The 22098-nt window shown below is 45.9% G+C and overlaps 1 protein-coding gene across 2 annotated transcripts in view; it reads right to left on the reverse strand.

Moving 5' to 3' along the window:
- CACHD1 (cache domain containing 1) overlaps window positions 1-22098 on the reverse strand; it is an 89294-nt gene that overhangs the window by 11291 nt on the left and 55905 nt on the right. For both annotated transcript variants that reach the window (XM_031505476.3, XM_085586129.1), the window contains exons 6-17: window positions 21658-21802; window positions 18738-18954; window positions 15292-15441; window positions 14042-14275; window positions 12113-12262; window positions 11494-11617; window positions 10896-11013; window positions 9924-10092; window positions 6777-6919; window positions 5349-5530; window positions 4006-4116; window positions 1402-1524 (exon numbers count right to left, since the gene is read on the reverse strand). In XM_031505476.3, the coding sequence (XP_031361336.2) occupies window positions 1402-1524; window positions 4006-4116; window positions 5349-5530; window positions 6777-6919; window positions 9924-10092; window positions 10896-11013; window positions 11494-11617; window positions 12113-12262; window positions 14042-14275; window positions 15292-15441; window positions 18738-18954; window positions 21658-21802 (1866 nt within the window). The remainder of the gene's footprint in view (window positions 1-1401; window positions 1525-4005; window positions 4117-5348; window positions 5531-6776; window positions 6920-9923; window positions 10093-10895; window positions 11014-11493; window positions 11618-12112; window positions 12263-14041; window positions 14276-15291; window positions 15442-18737; window positions 18955-21657; window positions 21803-22098) is intronic.

A 22098-nucleotide genomic window follows, 5' to 3' on the forward strand; every position in this document is an offset into this window, starting at 1 on the left:
AGCCCTCCCAAGCTTTCCTCTCCCTTTTCAGCTCTTCCCACATTGGAGCCGTGTCCCGGTCCAGAATCCAGGGAGTTCAATCCATCCCTTTTCCCCATTTTCCCTTTCCCCCTCTCCCGTTTCCATGGCCACAGACGGGCAGCGCCGGGGAACAGGGTGGCACCGACATCAGGGACTCAGTGGCCAGGGAGGGGACAGGGGGACGTTAAAAGCCCACTTGATGTTCCCAAAAGCTCAGCAGGGTGGCAGCCACAGCCCTGGCACAGCAGGAATCCAGCTGGATCCGGGGCTGGAGCAGCTTTCTGTGGGATTCTCATGGGATGTGTCGGGTACCCACAGCAGAAAGCAGGGGAAGCTCTGTGCTCTTTAGGGGTACAAAGGAGGCACGAAAACTTGGATTTTTGGGGGGGTTTCCATTAGAAATAGAAGTGGGGATGTGATGTTTACTCTTTTTCCTGACAGAAAATCCTTAGGAGAGATATACTACAAAAACCCAAACACCTGCATTTATGTCAAGACTGGAAACACTGGATCCAATTTCTACATCAGAATGGTTTGAAAAATATCCTCAAAAAAAAAAAAAAATCCTCATTTGGGGAATGCAGGAACAGAATAAAGCATCTGACCGTGCTGATCAGCAGCAGTTTTTTACTGGGAGGGAGTAATGCCAAACCAGAAATCCTGATTTGTTTTTTTTTATATGCCATAAAATATATAGAAAAATACCCAAACCAGAAAGAACTGGGAGGACGACAGAAAACCACTTCCCTTCCCAAATTTAAGGTTTAAAAACAAACATGGAACCAACAGCAATGCCCAAACCACATTATCAAGTTACACCAGATTCAAACCAGAATTTTTCCCACCCCCACAAGATTTTTCAAAAAAGGAACAATTAAGATACCCAGGGGTCTGTCTGACTGAAATTGGATACTCCAGATGCAATCAGACTTCTTCTGGTCTAGGCTGTGCTATGGATTTCTGAGAAAACCATCCCAAAAGTGTATTTGAATAATTGGGAGTTAAAATAACTGAAATCCTGTATCATTCTTACACGTTCACAGGAACTAAATAGGTTAAATTAAAACAAACAGGAGAACTGGGAAGTGTGTTCATTTAATAAGGAATGTTTTTTTACCCAGAATTTCAAAGAAATCTAAATATAACCAAAAAATCAAATCAAATCTGTTATCTTCTGCTTTTGTAATCCTGCAGATTGTTTATTTACTGATGGCAGTTTGATCTGGAGTAACAAAAACATCCATATGAGAAGGACAAGCACAGGTTCTACTGGAAATCAGAGAACACACACTGAAAGTAACAGAATCCTTGGAGAAATGAAGTTGGAAACGACCTCTGGGTCATCTGGTTCAAGAAAATAAGTATTTTATTTATTTTTACCTGATTTTGTTCCCCCCATCTTGGTTACAAACTGGCAGCAGGTCCATGAGGACTTTGTAGAAATATCTGAGGGTGAAGTCGATGCCCATCACGGCCACGGAGTGTCCTGAGGACATCTGAGCACTGCAGTGAGGGGGAAAGCGAAAAATTATAAATATTATGAATAATAAAAAATATTTTAACCCAGGGTATTATTATTATTATTATTATTATTATTATTATTAATAATAATAATAATAATAATAATAATAATAATAATAATTCCTACTTTAGTCACCCTTTGTACAGCCAGCACAGGAAACAGCCCAGGAGTGGATCCCTCCCTACACACACCCCCACCACCTACAGATATTTAATCCCAAGTGCCAGAAATTAGGATTAAAAATTCCCCATCCACACAAACAAACACAGGATGCAGCCTCTGTATTTTCCAATTCCCCCCAGCTGGAAGGAGTTACCTGCACCCCTCCTCTGCTCAGCCCCCAGCAGCAGGAATGAATGTGAAGGTGCCAGACTTTGAGCTAAATCCCTAAAACGAAGTGTGGGAGTGACCATGAATGGCAGGCAAGAAAATCACATTTCCTAGGGTGAGTTATGAAAAGGATCCTGGGATGTGGTGCTGTGCAGCAGCCTGAGGCTGCATTTTGTCCTTCCACCATGCCCCAGTTCTCCCAGTTTGCTCCCAGTGAGCAAATCTCTGGGAGACAGGAATAAAAACCTTTAGAAAAAGAAAAGAAATGAAGATGCTGCAAGGCCCAGCTGGACTGCACAAACAGCTCTGGCCACCCCTGCTCCACGGAAACCCAGCTCTGTTTACTGGGCTGAGGTTTGTTTGCTTTTCAAAGAGGTGCAGTGGAGATGCAGCCAAATCTCATTTGTAGACAGATAAATACAGATTTTTAAAACCTGCATTTGATTTATTGTTCACATTTCCTGGAGGAGGAAGGCAAGGATGGCACTGAAGCAGCACAGACACATTTCATGTGTGACAAGGCACCAAGCTCTGAAGTTCTGCTCTGTCCTAACAGACATAAAGCCATTAGAATGTTGTAAATATTTTAGCTTCATTTTTAAGCACTAAATCCTCCTGCTTTGCTGATGCCAACTGCATTAAACCACATCAGGCATAAATCTTCTCTTCCCAGCCTCCATAAAAAGGAATAAGATATACATAAAATGGGAATGAGAGGTGTCAGCTCTGGCTGCCCTGATGTGGGTATTTAAAGCCTCCCAGCAGTCCCTAATGCCAAAATTCCTGTTAACTCCACAGATTCCTCCCCACCCCTCTGGATTTGGAGCTCAGGCCTCTTTGAGGATTATAACCACATGTGACTATGAGCTTCAGAGGTCATATTTACCCAGGAATCACACTCACATCTGCCAAACTTTGTTTAAGTGTTCTTTAATCATGTTCTAATAGCCCATAGGAGCTTTAAGTTCTTAGAGCTGAGTAAACCATCCCTTGCTAGATAAAAATCAGAATTTTGATTAATTGCACTTCTCTCCTTACAGAAGTGTTTCCCCAAAGTAAATTCCTCAGTGAGAAGCACCACGCAGGGTCTGGGGCTGAAAATGCTCCTGCCAGAACACACAGGCAGAGGTGCTGTGCTGGGAAATCCCACACAGAGCAGGGGAATCTCTGGGAAGAGTGGAGGAGCCACGTCCTGATCCCTGCTGGCTTTGGGATCCCTGGTTGGTTCCCAGTACAGCACTGGAAGTTCCCTTGGTACTGGTGGGCTGTTGGGTAGGGAGCTTGGAGGAGATTCCATGTGAAAACCAAAATGCTGTTTTGGGAATTTGGGACAGCAAGGTTGGATCCATGTTTTATAAAGTGGGCTCCTTTAAACCTCCTGCATCCCAAATCCTGGCCTCAGCCTGGGGCCTGGCCAGGAGGAAGCTGGAACAGCAACAGCCTGGTCCTCCAGGAAAAAGTCATTTCATAGAATCATGGAATATCCTGAGCTGGAAGGGACCCACAGGGATCATCCAGTCCAGCTCCTGGCCCTGCTGTTCCCACTCCAATCTGTTCCCAGCAATCCTGGAAGGGCCCTTGGAGAGTCACAGGCTTTGGAAGCCCAGCAGTGCTGGATTTAAGCAGCCCAGGAGAGGAGCTCCCCAATCCCTGGAGTAAGGACAGCTCTGTCCTGAACCCTCTTTGTGGCCTCCAGTTCCCTTCCAAACACCTCCCTGCTCCTTAAAACCCCACCACTGGAGGTGTGGGGAACTTCAGGAAATGGGGAGCTTGGCAGCCCTGATGGAGAAGGATTTCTCTTCCAGCAGAGAGGGAACACATCCCAAACTGCCTGAGGAGAGCAATCCCTCTCCTCCTCCCAATTCCTTGGATATCCCACCTCATGTTCATCCAGGAGCACTTTCCCAACTTTTTTTTTTTTTTGTTATTACTCCTCTACCAATAAAGCCACAGAATTCCCATATTCCTATAAAATGGACTTCTCCTGGTGTTTCAATGCCCCATTTCCACAAGGTCAGATGACATTTCACCACCAGCACTTTAAGAGCAGCTCTGGTTTTCAGATTTTGAGCACACAGAGTCACCCAGCTCTGGTCATTCAGAGCCCTCCTGCCTGCCCCAGGGCCCCTCACCTGGAGGAGTGGACAGTGTGGCTGATGGTCACCACATATCCAGCCCCTCCCACGTCCAGGTAGGGCCCAGTAAAGGTGATTAGTCCTGGATTGGCCACTGCATGCAGGTACCTGAGGGAAGCCAAAAGAAATGCTCAGAATCAGTGCCAAAGTCAGTAACTTCAAGCCAGAACCCTTGACTTTCCCAAAATAACACTGAACATTGTGAACAACAGGCACCAAATTATTGTTTTTAATATCAAACAGGTACCTAAATGCAATTGGGACTCCAAACTAACCCAGACCGGCTCAATAATGGTCCCCCAGTAGATCCAGCTGCATTAAAAAAGCTCAGTTTACTTCTGCACAGAACACATTTCATGTAATTTCAGACATTTTCCCCCAGAACAATGCAGGACTTGGTGCCAGCAGAGTCTCAAAGTCAACCCTGGCAAAATGATTACACTGCAAACTGAGGAGAAAAAACAGAACTGAGGCAAGAAAATTCAGAAATATCAGAACCTCTTAAAACTTCCATCAGCATAAAATAAGCCACAGTCATAGGAGAGTTGGTAAAATTGTCATAGGAAAGTGGATAAAACTTTTGGCAACACTTTTCTGTAAGAAAAAGTGACCACTCTGCTTCCCCCTACCCAGAGCACCAACCCAGGAGCAGCTTAACCCACTTCTGCTTTATTCCCAGTGTTTGATTTGCACCTTCTTCCCAAACCACGACAAATCTCAGGGAAAACGGGCCAGGAGAGCTGCCAGGGGCACTGCAGGGACACAGGGCTGGGATCTGTGCCCTTCCCAGTGTGGCAGCACCTGGCTGGCTCCTTCCCACCGATCCCAGCCTTTGGAGCACTCTCAGAGCCTGCTCCCATCTGGAACGTCCCCAGCTCTCTGCCCAAATCAGATGCTGCTGCATAATTAATCCCTCCTTGAAAGCAGTGAGGAAACCCACAGTAAACAAACAAAAAGGCTCAGATATGAACAACCAAAAAGGGCCCAAGGAGCTCAAACACTCCTGAATTAGCTAATCCCTGAAGGGGATGCTCATTTTCTGAATATTTATGTCCCCATCTGCCATAGCTGGGCTATGAAACACCAACTACCCCACAAAATAAAAAAGCCTGAAATTAGAACCAGTAAATGTTTGAACTGCATTTAGGCTCTGAACTTTTTCCCCATGCTGAAAACATTTTGAACTAAATTAAAAAAAAAAAAAAAAAACAAAAAAAAAACCACAAAAACCAACCCACAGGCTACGAAATCAACCCCAAAACCAAAACCAACTCTAAATATTTCCCTTCTTGCCCTCGGAGATGATGGAAAGCTTTGCTGAAGGGACCCTAAAAACTCACCATTGTCTCCTGGTGGGATCAAATGCTTTGTCCATGAGGGAGCCGGGGTAGATGCGGAGCACCCCGTTGGGGGTTGCTATGTAACGCCTGACAATGTAACTGTTGAGGCCACTGATCTCCATCTGGGTCATCCATTCATCCGTGCCGTGACTGGTTGCCATTACTTCATTCCTGACAGAGAACTGCAAAACAAAGGCAGGGCTGGCAGGGCTCCTGCAGGACTTGCATGGCAAGACAATAAAAGCTTCCCCGAGAGCCATCGGGGATCATCTCGGCTCAATTACTTGGTTCAAGGCTTCTCACACCAGACATTCCAAGCAGATTATTACAAGGAAATATTGCTGGTGTTATCTCTGTGGCTTTTTTTTAACTTGGAGTAAAGAGAAATATTGTGCTGCTCGCACAGAAAATAGAGATTTCTCATTTGTATGCCTAGGAACACCAAAGTGTTTCTGCTAAGAACTTAGCGTGGCTTTAACTTTTCTAGTGTTTGTTTCAACAAAGTTCTGCCCCCCTCCTCTCTCCACTCTTAGATCAGTTGTTGGGAAGGAATTCCAGGCTGGGAGGGTGAGGTTGTCCAGAGAACCTGTGGCTGCCCCTGAATGCCTGGAAGTGTCCAAGGCCAGGTTGGAGTGATGCCTTTTTTGGGACTTACCTAAAAACACAGGCCGGACAAAATTAAGGGAATAAAAAGTTGTTCTATTTATTGAAGGGCCTTCAGATACATTTTGGGTAGACAAAGCTTCCCCAAGGGGCTGCACCCAAAATGGACAATGGGTCACGGGTTTCACACTTTTATAAGTTTGGTCCATTTGCATATTGGGGTTAATTTTGGTCCATTTGCATATTGGGGTTAAGTTTGGTCCATTTGCATATTGGGGTTGATCTCCCAATTACACCTTCAGGTAATGAAGTCATTCACCCCAAGTTCTGCACCCCCAACTCACTTTTGTTTACATTTCTCAGGGCCTTCAGGTACATCTTGGGCAGACAAAGCCCACCCAGGGGCTACACCAAAAAAAATGGACCACAAGTCAGAGGTTTTCATATTTTTATAAGTTTGGTCCACTTGCATATTGGGGTTGATCTCCCAATTACAGCTTCTGCTAATGAAGTCATTCACCCCAAATCTGCTCCCCCAACTCACTTTTGTTTCCTTGACTGCCTGGAGAGGAATTGCTGTGTCTGCCCACAACGGGACAGCAGCAGCTCACACTGAATGTGGAGTTTGGAGTTATGCACTGAAGAACTGCCAAATCACAAATACAGAAAAATAGCAAAGCTCAAATCCCAAGGCATCAGGAGCACCCTGGGCTAGTGGAAGGTGCTGGCCATGGCAGGGATGGGATGAGATGGGCTCTAAGGTCCCTCCTAAGGCAAACTGCTGGGATTTGGGATCGCAGGAGCAGCCCCGGGTGCTGTGCCCACCTTGAGGCCGGGGTTGGCGATGAGCCGCGTGTTGTCGCTCAGGTAGGCTGTGTAGTGCTCCACCATCCGCTTGGTCTCGGGCTGGCTCAGGTGCTCGTAGGGGGAGGAGAAGCTGCCTGCAGACAGCATCACCGTGGGGCTCTCTGAAACACCAAAACACCAGGAACTTCAGCACAATGAGCTGCACACATGGCACAGTGAGGGTGTTTGCACATGGGAGGGTCCCTGGCGGGCTGTCCTTGTGGCAGGAACGACCCTGCTGCTGTCCCACACCTCAGCACACAACTGTGGGAGAGGTTTTACAGTGACCTCTGTGAGCCAGGGAGAAGTTTGGTAAGAGGATCCATGTTTGATAACAGGATCCGTGTTTGATAAGAGGATCCATGTTTGATAACAGGATCCGTGTTTGGTATGAGGATCCATGTTTGATAACAGGATCCATGTTTGATAACAGGATCCATGTTTGATATGAGGATCCATGTTTGATAACAGGATCCATGTTTGATAACAGGATCCGTGTTTGGTATGAGGATCCATGTATGATAACAGGATCCATGTTTGATATGAGGATCCATGTTTGATAACAGGATCCGTGTTTGGTATGAGGATCCGTGTTTGGTATGAGGATCCATGTATGATAACAGGATCCATGTTTGATAACAGGATCCGTGTTTGATAACAGGATCCGTGTTTGATAACAGGATCCGTGTTTGATAACAGGATCCATATTTGATAAGAGGATCCATGTTTGATAAGAGGATCCATGTTTGATATGAGGATACATATTCAGCCCTGAAAGGATTTCCTACCAAGGTCATTGACACAGAAACCAAGAAAGAAAGAAGGATAAATAAGAGAAACCTGCAACTGCCCTTTCCAATGAGCACTTTGTTTGTCTTGTGACCAATGAGTAAAGTGCAAACTTCTGAGTTTTGTAAGAATGTATAAACAGCGTGCATGCTAGAGTAAAATCAGTTTGAAGCCTTCTGAAAATTGAGTGTATTTGTATTGTCTCCCTTTCAACTACAACACCCAGCTCCCACAGGATGCTCTGGACTGGGAGGGAGGGCAGGAAACATCAATTTTTCCAATCAACCCAGAGCAATTCCCAGCAGAGTTTCATCCTAAACTCAGGCTGAACATGAATTCCTCCCCTTCTTGCCTCAAACACAGAAGTCACAGCATCAGCCCTCTCCTCTGATCTCTGTATGTCATTTGGTACTTAATGCCCTTATTCCCAAAACCTCAATAATTTTTGAATTACTGCTTTCTGTGAGATTACAGAAGCTGTTTTCTCTTAAGGAAAGATGATGGGCTAAAAAAGAAATTAAGTGTCTCTGTTTAGGTTAGATATCCTAGAGGAAAATGAAAATGAGCATTTTCAGTTCCAGAGAATGAACATCTGGAGAATCCCAAGTGCAGAAGAGGAGCTCCCCAATAAAAGTGCAGCTGTCTGGAGTCGTTTTCAGAACAAACTCAAAAGTAAACTTTCATCATGCAAAATCTGCAAAACCAGACAGCTTTTCCTTTTTAAAAAAGAGAAATGATTATGATGATGCACAGCTGAGGGTTGAGAAGGTCTTTTCTGAGGATGTGACCCATGCAACCCAAATTCCCTGTGTGGAATGGTCTCCAGAGGAAAAACCGCAGTGCAGTATGTGAAGTGTTCTGCTTTTAGTCACATTCCTCTCAAACACATCCCCACATGTGCTGCAGTCCCCACTTCCAAACTTCTACTCCAGCCCTTCATCTGCTTCCCAGAGCAAATATTCTGATTTTGCTTTGCATGAAGTTTTTCCACTTGACGGCTTAGTACTGCATTTTTGGGATATTCTCCATTTTTATCTTTCTGGATATAAGATAATCAAGATTAGGCACCACATTGAACAAAAACCAAGAAATCTCTGTGTTTGAAACAACTGGCAAAGCAATTTCCACAGGTTTGTCAGGTCCCTCCTCCAGTCTGATCTCACTGAGTTATTTTGCAGGGCTCCAAAGAGCTGAGAAAAATCTCACAACTGTGCCACTAATCCACCATGAGACCATCAAAGCCTGCTACAAGCAGAAGTATTTAATTCAGAACTTCTTATAGTACAGATTTTGGGGACCTCCCAAGATTATACCTAAATATGACAGCTTGCAGTGTAGGATGTTTATGTAAAACCCCTCTTTTCTTGGGGTATTTCTGGGTTTTAAGTTCTCCATCCTTCCCAGACACTGGAGCTGCCTTGGAGATTCTCCCTTTTTCCCAGCAATGTTTGAAATCAGTCAGGAAGAGCAGAACCACTTCAGCCTATCAAAACCTGAGAGTTTTGAAGCAGGTGAGGAAACCATCAGAGCACTGAAGTTTTCCTTCTCCCCAACAGGTTTAACTTCTCCCTCTGAAGGTATTCAGAGCTTCTGGCAGTGAAAAACTGCCATGAATCCAAAAGAGCAGCAGGGTCCTGCTCAACTGGCTGGGACTTCATCCTGCTCTGCTGCTGCTCAGGGAGGTGCTTTAGAGCCAGGAGAGGACAGTGGAGAGACACCTCCACCTCCACAGCTCCCACTGCACTGACTCCCAGGGCATTCATCTCCTACTCTGCCCAGCAGCCCCACTCATTCATCCTGCAAGAAGCGAATTTGTTGGTTAAAACCAGGTGCTGATGGTAACAAAATTATGGATTCAGTCCCTAGGTGAGCCCTTCCCTCCAGAGCTGGGCTGGATGATCCCTGTGGGATCCAGCTCAGGCTCTGCTGTGACTCTGGAAGAGCCCAGCACTGAGCAGGTCACTGTGACCAAGGAGAGCTGTGTAAGAAGGTAAAAGCTGATCCGAAAATCAGAGTTGGAAATAAAAGCTTATCAAGGGAAGAGTATCTCCCATGTTTTGTGAGAAGAGCTTTACTTTGAGCTGCCACACTCTACAGAAACACACAGGAGGTGTGACAGTGCCAGGAGAGGCTCAGGCTGGACACCAGCAGGAATTTCCCCATGGGAAGGGTGGCCAGGCATTGAACTGCCCAGGGAGGGTGGGAGTGCCCATCCCTGGAGGTGGCACTCAGTGCTCTGGGGGTTGGGCACAGCTGGGACTGGATCCCAGAGGATTTTCCCAGCTGGGTGCTCCTGAGCCCCCGGGGTGGCCAGGCCAGGCTGGCACAGGTCCTCACCCAGGGTGGCCAGCTGCTTGAAGTGCAGGCAGGCGTTGGGCTGGCCCAGCAGGTCCAGCCTGTGGTACAGCAGCTTGCTGCTGGGCACCGTGTTGAGGTTCTTCAGCTGCTTCACGGGAATTTCTGGCTGGATCACCACCACACACAGGATGAAGGATGTGTCCTGCACCTGCAAAACACCAAACAGAGCCAAAATGTGAGGGATGAACAGAATTTCCGTGTGTGTTGGAGCCACTGAGTTCTACAAAAACCACTTTGCCACAGTTAACACAGAAAATAAAAATACTGTTAATTTTTTTTTTCTGAAAACCAAACAAGACTTTCATTTTGTTGCTCAGTTAGCAATAATTTCTAATTCTAACAGTATTTCATGGATATTTTTTGTCATTAACAGAGGAGAGGCTGTAGGTTTCCAGTTACTGGACACAAACTGGTGTTATCTTTATGGAAAGTACAGACAAATTAACTCTCAACTGCAAGATTTTATTATTTCCACTCTTAATTATGTGTTGCATATGCCACATGTTTTACTGGTTTGGGTATTTTAAGGACTCTAAATTACACCAGACCAGCAAATCTTGGAGTGTCCCAGCTGCTCTGCAAAGGGAGTTTGGTATTAAATGCAGTGTTACAATCTTAGAAAATCAACTCCAGACACCTTCCTGTGTGAATTTCTGTTAAACAATGACAGATTTAATCTCTTAAAACTGCTCAGCTTAATCCTTTAGGTTGGATTTAACTTAATACTGTGAAATTACCTACAAGTACCTTCTTGAGTTTGTTGGCACAAAGCAACCAATTCTTGCTGGCATCACAGTTTACTTGGGAATGAATTCACTTGGATTATGTTTAACCTCAGATTCTATTTTAACCCCTGGGTTGAGATTAGTGATCAGATATTCCCAGACTGAAGGAGGGACAGCAGCAGAGCCATGAATTCCCCCTGTGCCACCCCACACTTGTTGTCCTCACCATTTTCCAGGCATAGCTGACATTGTAGGCTTCTTTCCCAATTTCCCTCAGCTTGTTGACGTGCCAGGACAGCGAGGAGTTCACAGGAACTGTGATGATCTGGCTGCCCAAGGGAATGCTGCAGTGGCAGATAAAGCATCCAGCAGTTTATTAAACACTGAGCAAAATTAGGACTTCAGCAAAATCCTCCCATTGTGTGTTTATATAATTATCATAAGAATTGAAGGAATTAACTGTTATTTGTGCTTGGTGAAGGAAAGCATGTGCGTGCTTCAAATGCACTTATGTACCCTCACATTTTGAGCTTAAAAATTCTCAGAATAGGCAAAGGATAAAGAAAAACCCAGACCAAAGAGTGGGAAATCTTCCTGACAGGGCAGAGAGAGATTAGAAGGAACACTCCCCAGATCAGCTGAAAAATGGTATATAAAAAATGACAATTGAAAAAAAAACAGGAGAAAAAAATCAAACCAGAATTGTTAATGGGGAAAAAATCCATCCAAGTATCCAGATATCGTAGGAAAAGGAATTTTACCTTGTATAATCTTAAAATTCCTCTAGAATTCCTCCCAGTGTTGCTCATTTGGGAGTTGATTACCTGAGGATGTTCTGGCGCACCAGCTCGAATTTGGGGATGTTCTCGTAGTGGATGATGTCTGTGTGGAGAGGAGGCTCAGACAGCAGGTAGGGCCTGGTCAGGGAGGGGTGCATCAGAGTGTATCCTAAAAAACAAACACACAGCCCCAAATGTGGAATGCATTACACAACTGAGCCTAGGGGAGGTATTTTAAGGGGAAAAATGAATATGCAGGAATTACATTGACTTTTGGCAAAGATGGCAGTGACCAAACAATCTCATCATCAAAGGGGCTGCAAATGAAAACCAGCTTGAAAAATTCATCAGTAAAGTAAGCTGGATCAGAGGGAAAGAGCTGGACATACACATTAACACCAGTTTTCCCTCTTTCCCAAAAAACCTTGGATGCCACAGGTGTAGGAAATCCCCACAGCCAGAGTTTACAAATCAGAACTCCAGGACAGAAATTTCAAGTCATGAATCTACTAAAATCTACAGCAACATTCAGGTAGAACTAACCAACAAAATGCAATTAAACTTTTAATAAATACTATCATTCATTACTCAGAAATGTGAGAATTCAGAATTGATGGTTCACGAGCTCAGTGGGACTAGAGGAGATGATCTGAGTCAAAATTACCTTTATTATCAATGAGGAATGTGTAGGATCCCAAGGAGTCCTGGTAATAGGTGACATCTTCCAAGATATAGGCAAGGTTGACATCTACTCCAACAATTCCCAGCAGGAGGTTCCCAAAGTAACAGGGTTTACTGACAGTCATTATCAGGCCTTGGAGGGAGAGAAACACCACAGAACCATCAGAAAAATCGTCTGGTTCATTATTTGGAGAGGAAACGGAGCATTTTGAAATGTTAGACAATTAAATTTTGTATCTATTCCATGCTGGAATGTGGCCAGGGAGGCTCAGCAGGGTTTCTGTTGTGTCTGGCTGTTGTCAGCCATTCTCCCTAATTAATCTGTATTCCTGATAGTGGCCTGAAGTATATTCATCAATTTATTAGTCTCCAAGTGGATTCCTTATAGATATAAATTTGTGTGAAAAGCCAACAGGGTATTCTCTTCCTTTAACAGAATTTAAGGATTAATTCCTATAAATAGGATATTTATTCCTATATCCTATTCCTGTAGAATAATTCCTATAAATAGGATGGAAGAGGAAGGAAATTACTTTGTCCTTCTAAAGCAACAGTTGGGATGAGCTGTTTCCCACCTAATGCGTAATCAGAATATTAAATCTCTGCTTAACTAAATCCCAGTATTGCCACTGTGCTGGGAATCATATCCATAATTACCCAACACTTTGGGACTGATCTCATCCCTGAGGTGAGAACTCTGCAACATCTTCTTACTCCTATTTTCTGAACTTGGCAACTCAGCAGCTCATCCCTCACCCCAGTATAAAATTCATTTGCATGCACAAGCCTTCAAGTACACTCTGATATCCATGTAAGACAAACCCATCTATTGCACCATTCCCAATCCTCTCTTGCTCCCTTTTTCCCTTGGATATGGCTTTGGGAGAGAGCAAGGACAGAGTTTAATCACTGGGGGAGGGAATGCAGGAAGGAGCAAAAGCTCAGCCTCAGATTTCCTCAGGAAATTCAGTTTGGGTCTCAGAACTGTCCAGGTGTGCTGAAGCCAAAGAAGGGCTGAGGGCAGCCAGCTTGGGAAATTAATTAATAATTACCAATCTCTCCTTGTGCCATTTGCAAGGCTGCTTTTATCCTGCTCTTACACAGGGCTGACATGGATACCATCCCAACCTGTATCCCTCCAGTACAAAGAATTTCTCTCCACAGATTAAATGATGGATGTTGGGTATGTCCTCATACACAGGAACAAATTTCACCACAAGAATCCAAACTAAATCTGTCCACTCCATGTCTTGTTACCAGTTTATTCACAACTAAACCATCTGCAGATGCAAATGCTACAGACAAAAAGGCTTTGGAAACACACCTAGAACCAAAATCTTGTAGGATTGTGGAAGAGGTTTTACAGTGACTTCTGTGTGCCAGAGAAAAGCTTGATAAGAGGATCCATGTTTGATAACAGGATCCATGTTTGATAAGAGGATCCATGTTTGATATGAGGATCCATGTTTGATATGAGGATCCATGTTTGATATGAGGATCCATGTTTGATATCAGGATCCATGTCTGATAACAGGATCCATGTTTGATAACAGGATCCACGTTTGATAACAGGATCCATGTTCAGCCCTGAAAGGATTTCCTACCAAGGTCATTGACACAGAAACCAAGGAAGAAAGAAGGATAAATAAGAGAAACCTGCAACTGCCCTTTCCAATGAGCACTTTGTTTGTCTTGTGACCAATGAGTAAAGTGCAAACTTCTGAGTTTTGTAAGAATGTATAAAAAGCGTTCATGCTAGAGTAAAAACAGATTGAAGCCTTGTGAAAATGCAGTGTATTTGCATTGTCTCCATCTCAACTAGAACACAGGATGGCAGGGTATCTGGGGACAGGACAGCAAAGAGAACCTGATCTCGGATGGTTTTCCACCCAAACCCGAGGCCAGCACTCACCATCCCCCATCTCATCCGAGAAGGGCAGGCTGAACACGGCCTCATCAATCATCCTGTTGGGCAGGTTGGTGTAGAACCTGCCCACGGTGGTCTCCAGGTTGCTGAGCTGGTTGAGGACCATCATGCTGCCCTTGGTGACGGGCAGGGCGCTGCGGTCGGGCACGCCGTACTTGGCCGAGTTCTGCTCCGCCAGGTCCCGCAGGAAAGCCAGCTCCTTCAGCCCTGTCACCCCCTCTGCCACGCAGCAGGGGCACAAAACACAAGCCAACAGGTCAAACAAGCTTCATTTCCATCCAGGCTTCTGCACCCTGCTCCAGATCCATACTCTGTATCACAGCACTGAAAATTCTATATTCTTACTTAAGTGCTTAAAGATCGGTTTGAGGAAAATTGATTACTAACACCAAATGTACAGATATTGCCTCTCTCCTGCTGTAGCACAGTGCGAAAGATTTGCCCTGCTGTTCACATCCCCTCTTTAAACAAAGCCCTTGGAGCAAAGAGCTGTGTGCCCCATAAATCCACAGGACAGCTCTTTGTTCTCCACCGGTGGCTCGCCCACAGGCAGGACCAGGAGCGACTCCTCAGCCCTGGAGATAACAGCCTTTGTTCTCCAGCTGAATCATTCCAGTTTCACACTTCACTCAAGACCCAGCCTCAACTCCTGCACGCAAATCAAAGCCTTTTGCCCGCCCCAGTCTCAAATGAGTATTTAAATTTACAACCAAATCATACATTGGGTTAAGCATTCATCTCCTTGGCTATTTGCAGTAACACAACAAACTGTCTTCAGGCTGAAAATACTTCTTTGGAAAATGGGTGGGTGATCTTCATGTTTAACTTAACTCTCAGGTTGGCTCCCAGGTTATCAAAGCATTTCAGACTTGGTTTGATCTCCCATTCACCTTCCCTTGCTGATGAATTCACTCTTAGTCCCAGTCTGCTGCCCCTGAAATCCCCCAGGAAGCTTTGCAGTTGCAATAATTAACCAATTTAACTCAGTCTGTAGAATCCAGGCCACAATATTTTATATCCCTGCAGCTGCACTGGGATACACAAGGATAGAGTGGCACAGCTACAAACACTGAAGTAACAACATCTGGATGCAGCTTCTGGATTAAACGTGCCAAAATCCATGAACAAACTGCTCCCAGTAAGGCCTGGAATTACCCTGGAATGAGTTTAATAAACAAGCTGGGCTGTGCCAGGAAAGGGAATTTTATGGCCTGGAAATCACAAGCATCTCTCACCATTCATGAGGGCATAAGTGAGGATCATCACTGAGTTATTGAGGAAGCTGTTTTCTTCGTTGATGACACGCAGAGTGGCTTTTTTATCATCTTCTGAGGACTCTTTTGATGTGATCCCAGCCGAGAGATAAATGATGACCATGTCAGTATCTGAAAGACAATCACACACACAGCACAGAGTGCATCAGGTTTTTAACTCCCGTGCTGAGAGCCCTGAAATCTGCTCACAGCAGCTTCTCCCAGGGATCCACAGCACCTCCAGGGGATGAACACACTGCAGCCACATGGATCCCAGCCTTTGGTGTTCAAGTTTCACTCTTGGCACCCCCGAACTTGTGTTTGGTTTGGTGCCTGTCGGCCACCCAGGAGCACTGGGGCTTGCTCTCCCGAGCAAACCCCACAGGCACCTCCTGGCTTTGGAGTCATGGGATGGATGGGATGTAAGGGACCCTAAATCCCATCCAGTCCCACCTTCCACCACCCCAGGTTGATTCAAGCCCTGTCCAAGTGTCCTTGGGCAGTGCTAGGGATCCAGGGGCAGCCACAGCTGCTCTGGGCACCTGTGCCAGGGCTGCCCACCCTCCCAGGGAACAATTCCTAATTCTCAGTATCCCACCCATCCCTGCCCTCTGGAAGTGGGAGCCATTCCCTGTGTCCTGTCCCTCCATCCCTTGTCCCTCTCCAGCTCTCCTGGATCCCTTTAGGCACCAAGGTCTCCCTGGATCCTTCTCACCTCCAGGTGAGGAGCTTGTCTGCCTCCAGGCAGGAGCACACAGATCCAGCACCTGGAGCAGCTGCCTCCAATTCCATGGAAAAGGCTCCACAAAGTCAAAACCTGCACTTTTCATCTCCTGCCCCTCTGCTCTCCTTCCACCCTGCAATCCTAAGGCATGGAGCTGCACAGAGCTTCCCATGGAGCAGGGCAGAGCAGAAAGCTTGGGAATGTGACCTGGCCCCTCACACTTTCCCTGGAACATGTTTCTCAGGCTGAGGATGTTCCTGGCCAAAGTCCTGCCCCAAAGCCTTTGAAGACAATTCACAGCTCTGTGCTGACTCCCCAACCTGCTCCATCACATTTATCTCAGTACTGAGAGTGGTTTGTGTTTATAATGAACACATGGATTGGGATCACCCACAGGAAATCCATGCACTGGGCTGATGTGGTCACGTCCCAACTTTCTTGTTTCACCTGGATTTTCGGTGCATTTGCTGTACTGATTTATTAAATAGGTATCAATGCTTTGACTTGCACATTTTGTCCTCGTGGCTTGACCAGAATTCAGCCAGAACCAGATTTTGACACAAACAGGAGGTGCTGTTATTTTGGGGAAATTTCTACCTTAGTTTTGTGTAAGGGCTAAAAGTAGGAAAAGAAGCAAAGCCAGGTATTTGAAGCAGCTTTGGGTGGAGTTTAAGGTAAATTGTTGCTGTGTTTCCTAGGCTACAGCAGAGATATTTTATCTGCAGCCAGGCACGGTGCTGCAACCTCAATGGAGTAACAAGAGCCAGTCCTAAATCTGCGTGAGGGACCAGAGCAAGCAGCTTTTGGAGCATTTTGTCACCCTTTGGAATGAGGAGCTGCTGAGCAGGACTGCAGTAGGACCCGAAGCAGAAAATCCAGATGTGTTTAACAGCACAGTTCTCCCATCTCACACCAGCAGTTCCCTTCTGGCTTTGCCAGTGTGAATTTGGGATTGAAGCTGTATCTCAACAACTTCCCTGACACACCCAGACATTGTTCTCTGGGAACAGGATGTTAGAAAATTAACAGTGAAATGAAGGATTTTTTTTTTTTTGCTGGGTTTGTTTTTCTTTTTTTAAAAGATGAAAAGATTATTTACAAGAAAACGAGACATGTTTTATAAACATCCTCTTCTCAAACCTATTGTGCCTCACGCCAGGAATTCTGAAATTTGCTATAAACACATTAGATCTTCACGATCTTCCACATGTAGAGAAAACCTAAATGCAAAGCATTTGCATTTTAACTTTCTGTGCTTGTGCCCCAAAATAGTTGTTTGATATGAAACCTAGTGAAGTATGAATATGCCAAAACTTCCAATCCTAATATAAAACAGTGCCAAACATGAAAACATGGAATCCTGGAATGGTTTGGGTTGGGAGGGACCTTAAAGCCATCTCATCCCACCCCTGCCATGGGCAGAGACACCTCCCACTATCCCAGGGTGCTCCAAGCTCTGTCCAAACTGGCCTTGGACACTTCCAGGAATGGGGAATAACAGGAAGATGCTCCAAGACTCCTCAGCTGATGTTCTTGGAATAAGTCCTGATGACAAATGCATCTTATCCCAGCCAGCTGCAGCAGCACTGCACTGTTCGTTTTGTATTTGCTGGAGCTGTTCCCCTATCATCATTTTGCCAGAGGATGGTAAAATCCTGCCCTTGCCAACCTGATCCTTTCTCCAACCCCCCAAAATCTCCCTGTGCCAATGGCCTGAAGCTCAGGGATTGGCTGAACCTTTGGTAGCAGAAGCACTATTCCATAAATGCAAGGAAAGTCACGTGGAATGAGAGGGTATTTCCTCATTCTTTCCAAAGCACTTCAATTCCTGGACTTTTCCTCTCTCCCTGGCTCTGCACAGCCTCTGAGCTGGTGCCCTTTGGGACACTGAAGGCTCTGCTCTCACTGGAGCAGGCACAGGGCCAGGCTGTGGGAATTGAGTTACATAATCCGAGTATCCCAATGGACATGGGCTGCTCCCTCCAACCTGCCCTGGCACTGCTGGTGTTACTCAAATCCAAGGAGCACCCAGAGCACAGGATTTGCCTTCCACGGCTCCCTGGCAAGCAAATCTGCCACTCAATTTCACATCCATCTTTTCATGTTTTCCATCACAACCTCACTACAAAAAACACCCAGAAAAACCCCAATCTTGGGAAGGGGAAGGATAAAGCTCATAATGAATACACAGAGTTCAGTGGGGTTATTCTGAGATGAAGGAAAATTTAGCCAGGACAGCTTTGTGTTCCAAAAAATATCACCCATAATCGATATTCTCAAAACCTCATTTCCCTGGGAAGCAAGGGCCATTTCCCCAGGATTCCAGTAAGGCACATCATCCATATGCAAATATCCAGCACTCACTAAATGAACCTGCAGAAGCTGCAATTTTCCTGGAAAGGCCCCCTGCCCCCCTATAGAGATTGGGGAAATAACTCAGCTCTCACACAGATCAATCCTGCACTCTCCTCTTTCTGTTCAAAAGAAAGGCAAGGCAGCAAGTGACACAAATGAGAAGGGACTGGACACATCACACAGCCCCTCACGTGGACTGCAGCCCTTAAAACAGAAACAGGGCATGGAGCACGTTTTTGTTCCTATTCAACACACCCCACTCCCTTGGCCTCTGCCAAAGTGAGAATGTGAAATAAGGAAACACTGCAAAGCCCTTCAATAAGCAGGCTTGCACAAGAGGCTGGCTTACTTCCTTGGAGCCTGGTGCCGTTGTTGGTGTTCCGGAGGAGCTGGAAAGCCTTCTGGAAGCCCAGGGCGTGCTGCGTGGAGCTGTCGGACGCCTTGATGCTGCTGACAAAGGTGGACATCTTCCTCTTGGTCTCACTGGTGGCAGGCGACAGGAAGGTCTTGTAGCACTGGTCCAGGGAGCACGTCCGCACCGCGTCCGCCACCGTCAGCACCGAGATCTGCCGGGGAGAGAGCCATGGGAAGAGATCCCAGGGGGAAGGGATCCCGGGGAAAGAGATCCCAGGGGGAAGAGAAACCATGGGGAAGAGATCCCAGGGGAAAGAGATCCCATGGGGAAGGGATCCCATGGGGAAGGGATCCCATGGGGAAGGGATCCCATGGGGAAGGGATCCCGGGGAAAGAGATCCCAGGGGGAAGAGATTCCAGGGGGAAGAGATCTCATGGGAAGAGATCCCAGGGGGAAGAGATCCCATGGGGAAGGGATCCCAGGGAAAGAGATCCCAGGGGGAAGAGATCCCATGGGGAAGGGATCCCATGGGGAAGGGATCCCGGGGAAAGAGATCCCAGGGGGAAGATATTCCAGGGGGAAGAGATCCCAGGGGGAAGGGATCCTGGGAAAAGAGATCCCAGGGGGAAGAGATCCCATGGAGAAGGGATCGCAGGGGGAAGGGATCCAATGGGGAAGGGATCCCGGGGAAAGAGATCCCAGGGGGAAGGGAACTCATGGGGAAGAGATCCCAGGGGAAAGAGATCTCATGGGAAGAGATCCCATGGGGAAGGGATCCCATGGGGAAGGGATCCCAGGGGGAAGGGATCCCATGGGAAAGAGATTCCAGGGGGAAGAGATCCCAGGGGGAAGGGATCCCATGATAAAGAGATTCCAGGGGGAAGAGATCCCAAGGGGAAGGGATCCTGGGGAAAGAGATCCCATGGGGAAGGGATCCCATGGGGAAGGGATCCCATGGGGAAGGGATCCTGGGGAAAGAGATCCCAGGGGGAAGAGATTCCAGGGGGAAGAGATCCCAAGGGGAAGAGATCCCATGGGATCAGCCTCCCCTGGAGGTGGAAAAATGTGCTTAAACAGCTTAGGCCACAGTGTGCTCCAGCCAAACCGTTTTTTGTAATTCTTATCAGAACCCTCTGGGATTCTCAAGGTTACTAAGACATCAATTGTGCTACATTAAGAAAGAAGAGGATGAGAAACATGATGCCAAGACCACAAGAACTAGATAAAGGAGGGCCTTAAAGCACTGGACTGTAACCAGTCATAGATCCTGAAAAGAGCATGGAGAAGGTAGAGGCACCAATCAAGAAATGTGTGATTGTTTGTGCAGTAGTGTTAGAATGTATAAATAGAGCTTGATGTAAACAATAAAGGGGCTTCTGCTTAATTAGTTATCCAGAAGTCCTGCTCTCCTGCATGGAGAACACAACACACATCTTTACATCATCTTAACACACCCAGACACACAACAAGAAGCCAAGGGAGGAGATTCCTGGGTTTAAAACTGGATTTTTGGAAAAGAAACGCTTGAGGCATAAATCTGTCAAATTTCAAAAGGATTATGCTGAGCTCAAGGAAAAGAGATTTTGGTCTTTGTTTCTCAGCAGAGTCAGGCTCACTCTGCTCCCTCACAATGGTCAATGCACTGCTCTGGGCAGAGCCTGAGTGGGCCACGGGGAGCTGACAGGGAATTTTCAGGAAATTTTCAGGAAAGCCTGCAGAGCCCAGAGAAAAGTGGAGTGCACAGAGAAATGGAAAATAAATAAACAACCCCTCTAAGGAATGCTCCCAGCAAAGCTTTTTGTTGTTTTAATGTTGCAGTCAAAGCAAGGCGACTCTGACATCAGCTTTTCCTGTGAATAAGTTAATGCAAGTGTTACCTCTATGCCTTAATGGTATCTAACACACCAGACTCATTACCTGAGTGACAAACTTCATTAGGGAGCATGACTGAGGCAAGACTGCCACAGAATTAAGCAGTAATTAGTTACCTGTGTAACAGGTTTTATAACCACTGAGCTACTGACCAAGGAATAGGTGTCTTAAATGTATTCTCTGTATTAACACAAACCCTTCTGACACTTGAATTTAAGTGCTATTAATCCTGCTGAACTGTAAGATTACTTTACCATATTAAATCTCTCTAAAAGCACCATGTTACAAGTGGTTTTCCCATACTATTCATGAGAATACATAAGGCAAAGATTATCATCAGTTTTCTTCAATTTGATTTAACTGAAACTCTTCCTATTCACAAAAGAAAACCAAAGCAGAGAGACTGATCAAGGTCTCACCAGTAGATAGTTACTAAAAGTAAAGACCAAACTGGAGACCTTTTACAGAAGCACTTTATGAGTGCATGGTTGCCTGTTCTGAAAAAAAAATTACAGGTTAAGTGACTTTCTCGCTGTCAAATGAGTACCAGTGACAGAGCAAGAAATCAAACCCAGATTTCTCAGCCCTTTGCTGGTCCCATAATTATCTGTGACTCTTACAAATACTAATTATGCTTCAGCTCACACCAGTACTGCACAAGAATAAATAATTTCCATTTTTACAAGACATAAAGAGAGGCTCAGAGGTGAAATGAGCTGCTGAAAATGTGAGAAGGAGTCATGTTTAGAGCATGGTTCTTCTTCCTGTTGACCACCACTGAAATATCTGCTGAGATGGAAGAGCCTTTAAAGATTGCTCAGGTACAAGATTTTGCCTTAGATCAGTGGGATTTCACTTTTTTCCCAGCCTAGAGATCCCCAAATGTTTCCCCTGCAGCAGAAAGGTTCCACGAGTGAGCTCAAGGCTCTGCCACCCCTCGGAGGCAGCCCCCAAATCTGCTGAGCTCCTTGGGCTGAAAACACCACTTTGGGTGAGAACTGAAAATCCAGGGAAAGCTGCTCCTGGCCTGGAGAAACCTCACCTTGTCGTGCTCATCTATGGAGCTGAGGATCACCTGGGCAGCATCCTTGGCAATCTGGAGCTGTGTCTCTGTGACAGAGGCCCCGTGGTCCACGATGACCACGATGTGCTTGGACTGAGGGCGAACGGTGGAGACGTAGACGGGCCTGAGGAAGGACAAAACCCAAACCACCATCATCATCATCATCAGGCACCCTGTCATCCCCACTGGAATGCTCACAGGTGGAAATAGGCAGGAATTAGAATACCCAAGCAAACAGCCAAGAAGAAATAATGAATTGTAACAGGAATTTTTTCCCCTTGTGAAAACCTGTTCCAGGAAAGGGCAGCTGAGAATCTGAGCATGCAGAAATGCCCCTCACTTCCTGAATTTTTTAACCTAAACCAGGTGGTTCTCTCTCTGTCACATCGAGAGTTTTCAGGACTTAACCCAGTTGCTTAC

Source organism: Lonchura striata, chromosome 8, assembly GCF_050655825.1.
Source record: "Lonchura striata isolate lonStrDom1 chromosome 8, ASM5065582v1, whole genome shotgun sequence".
NCBI lineage: Eukaryota > Metazoa > Chordata > Aves > Passeriformes > Estrildidae > Lonchura > Lonchura striata.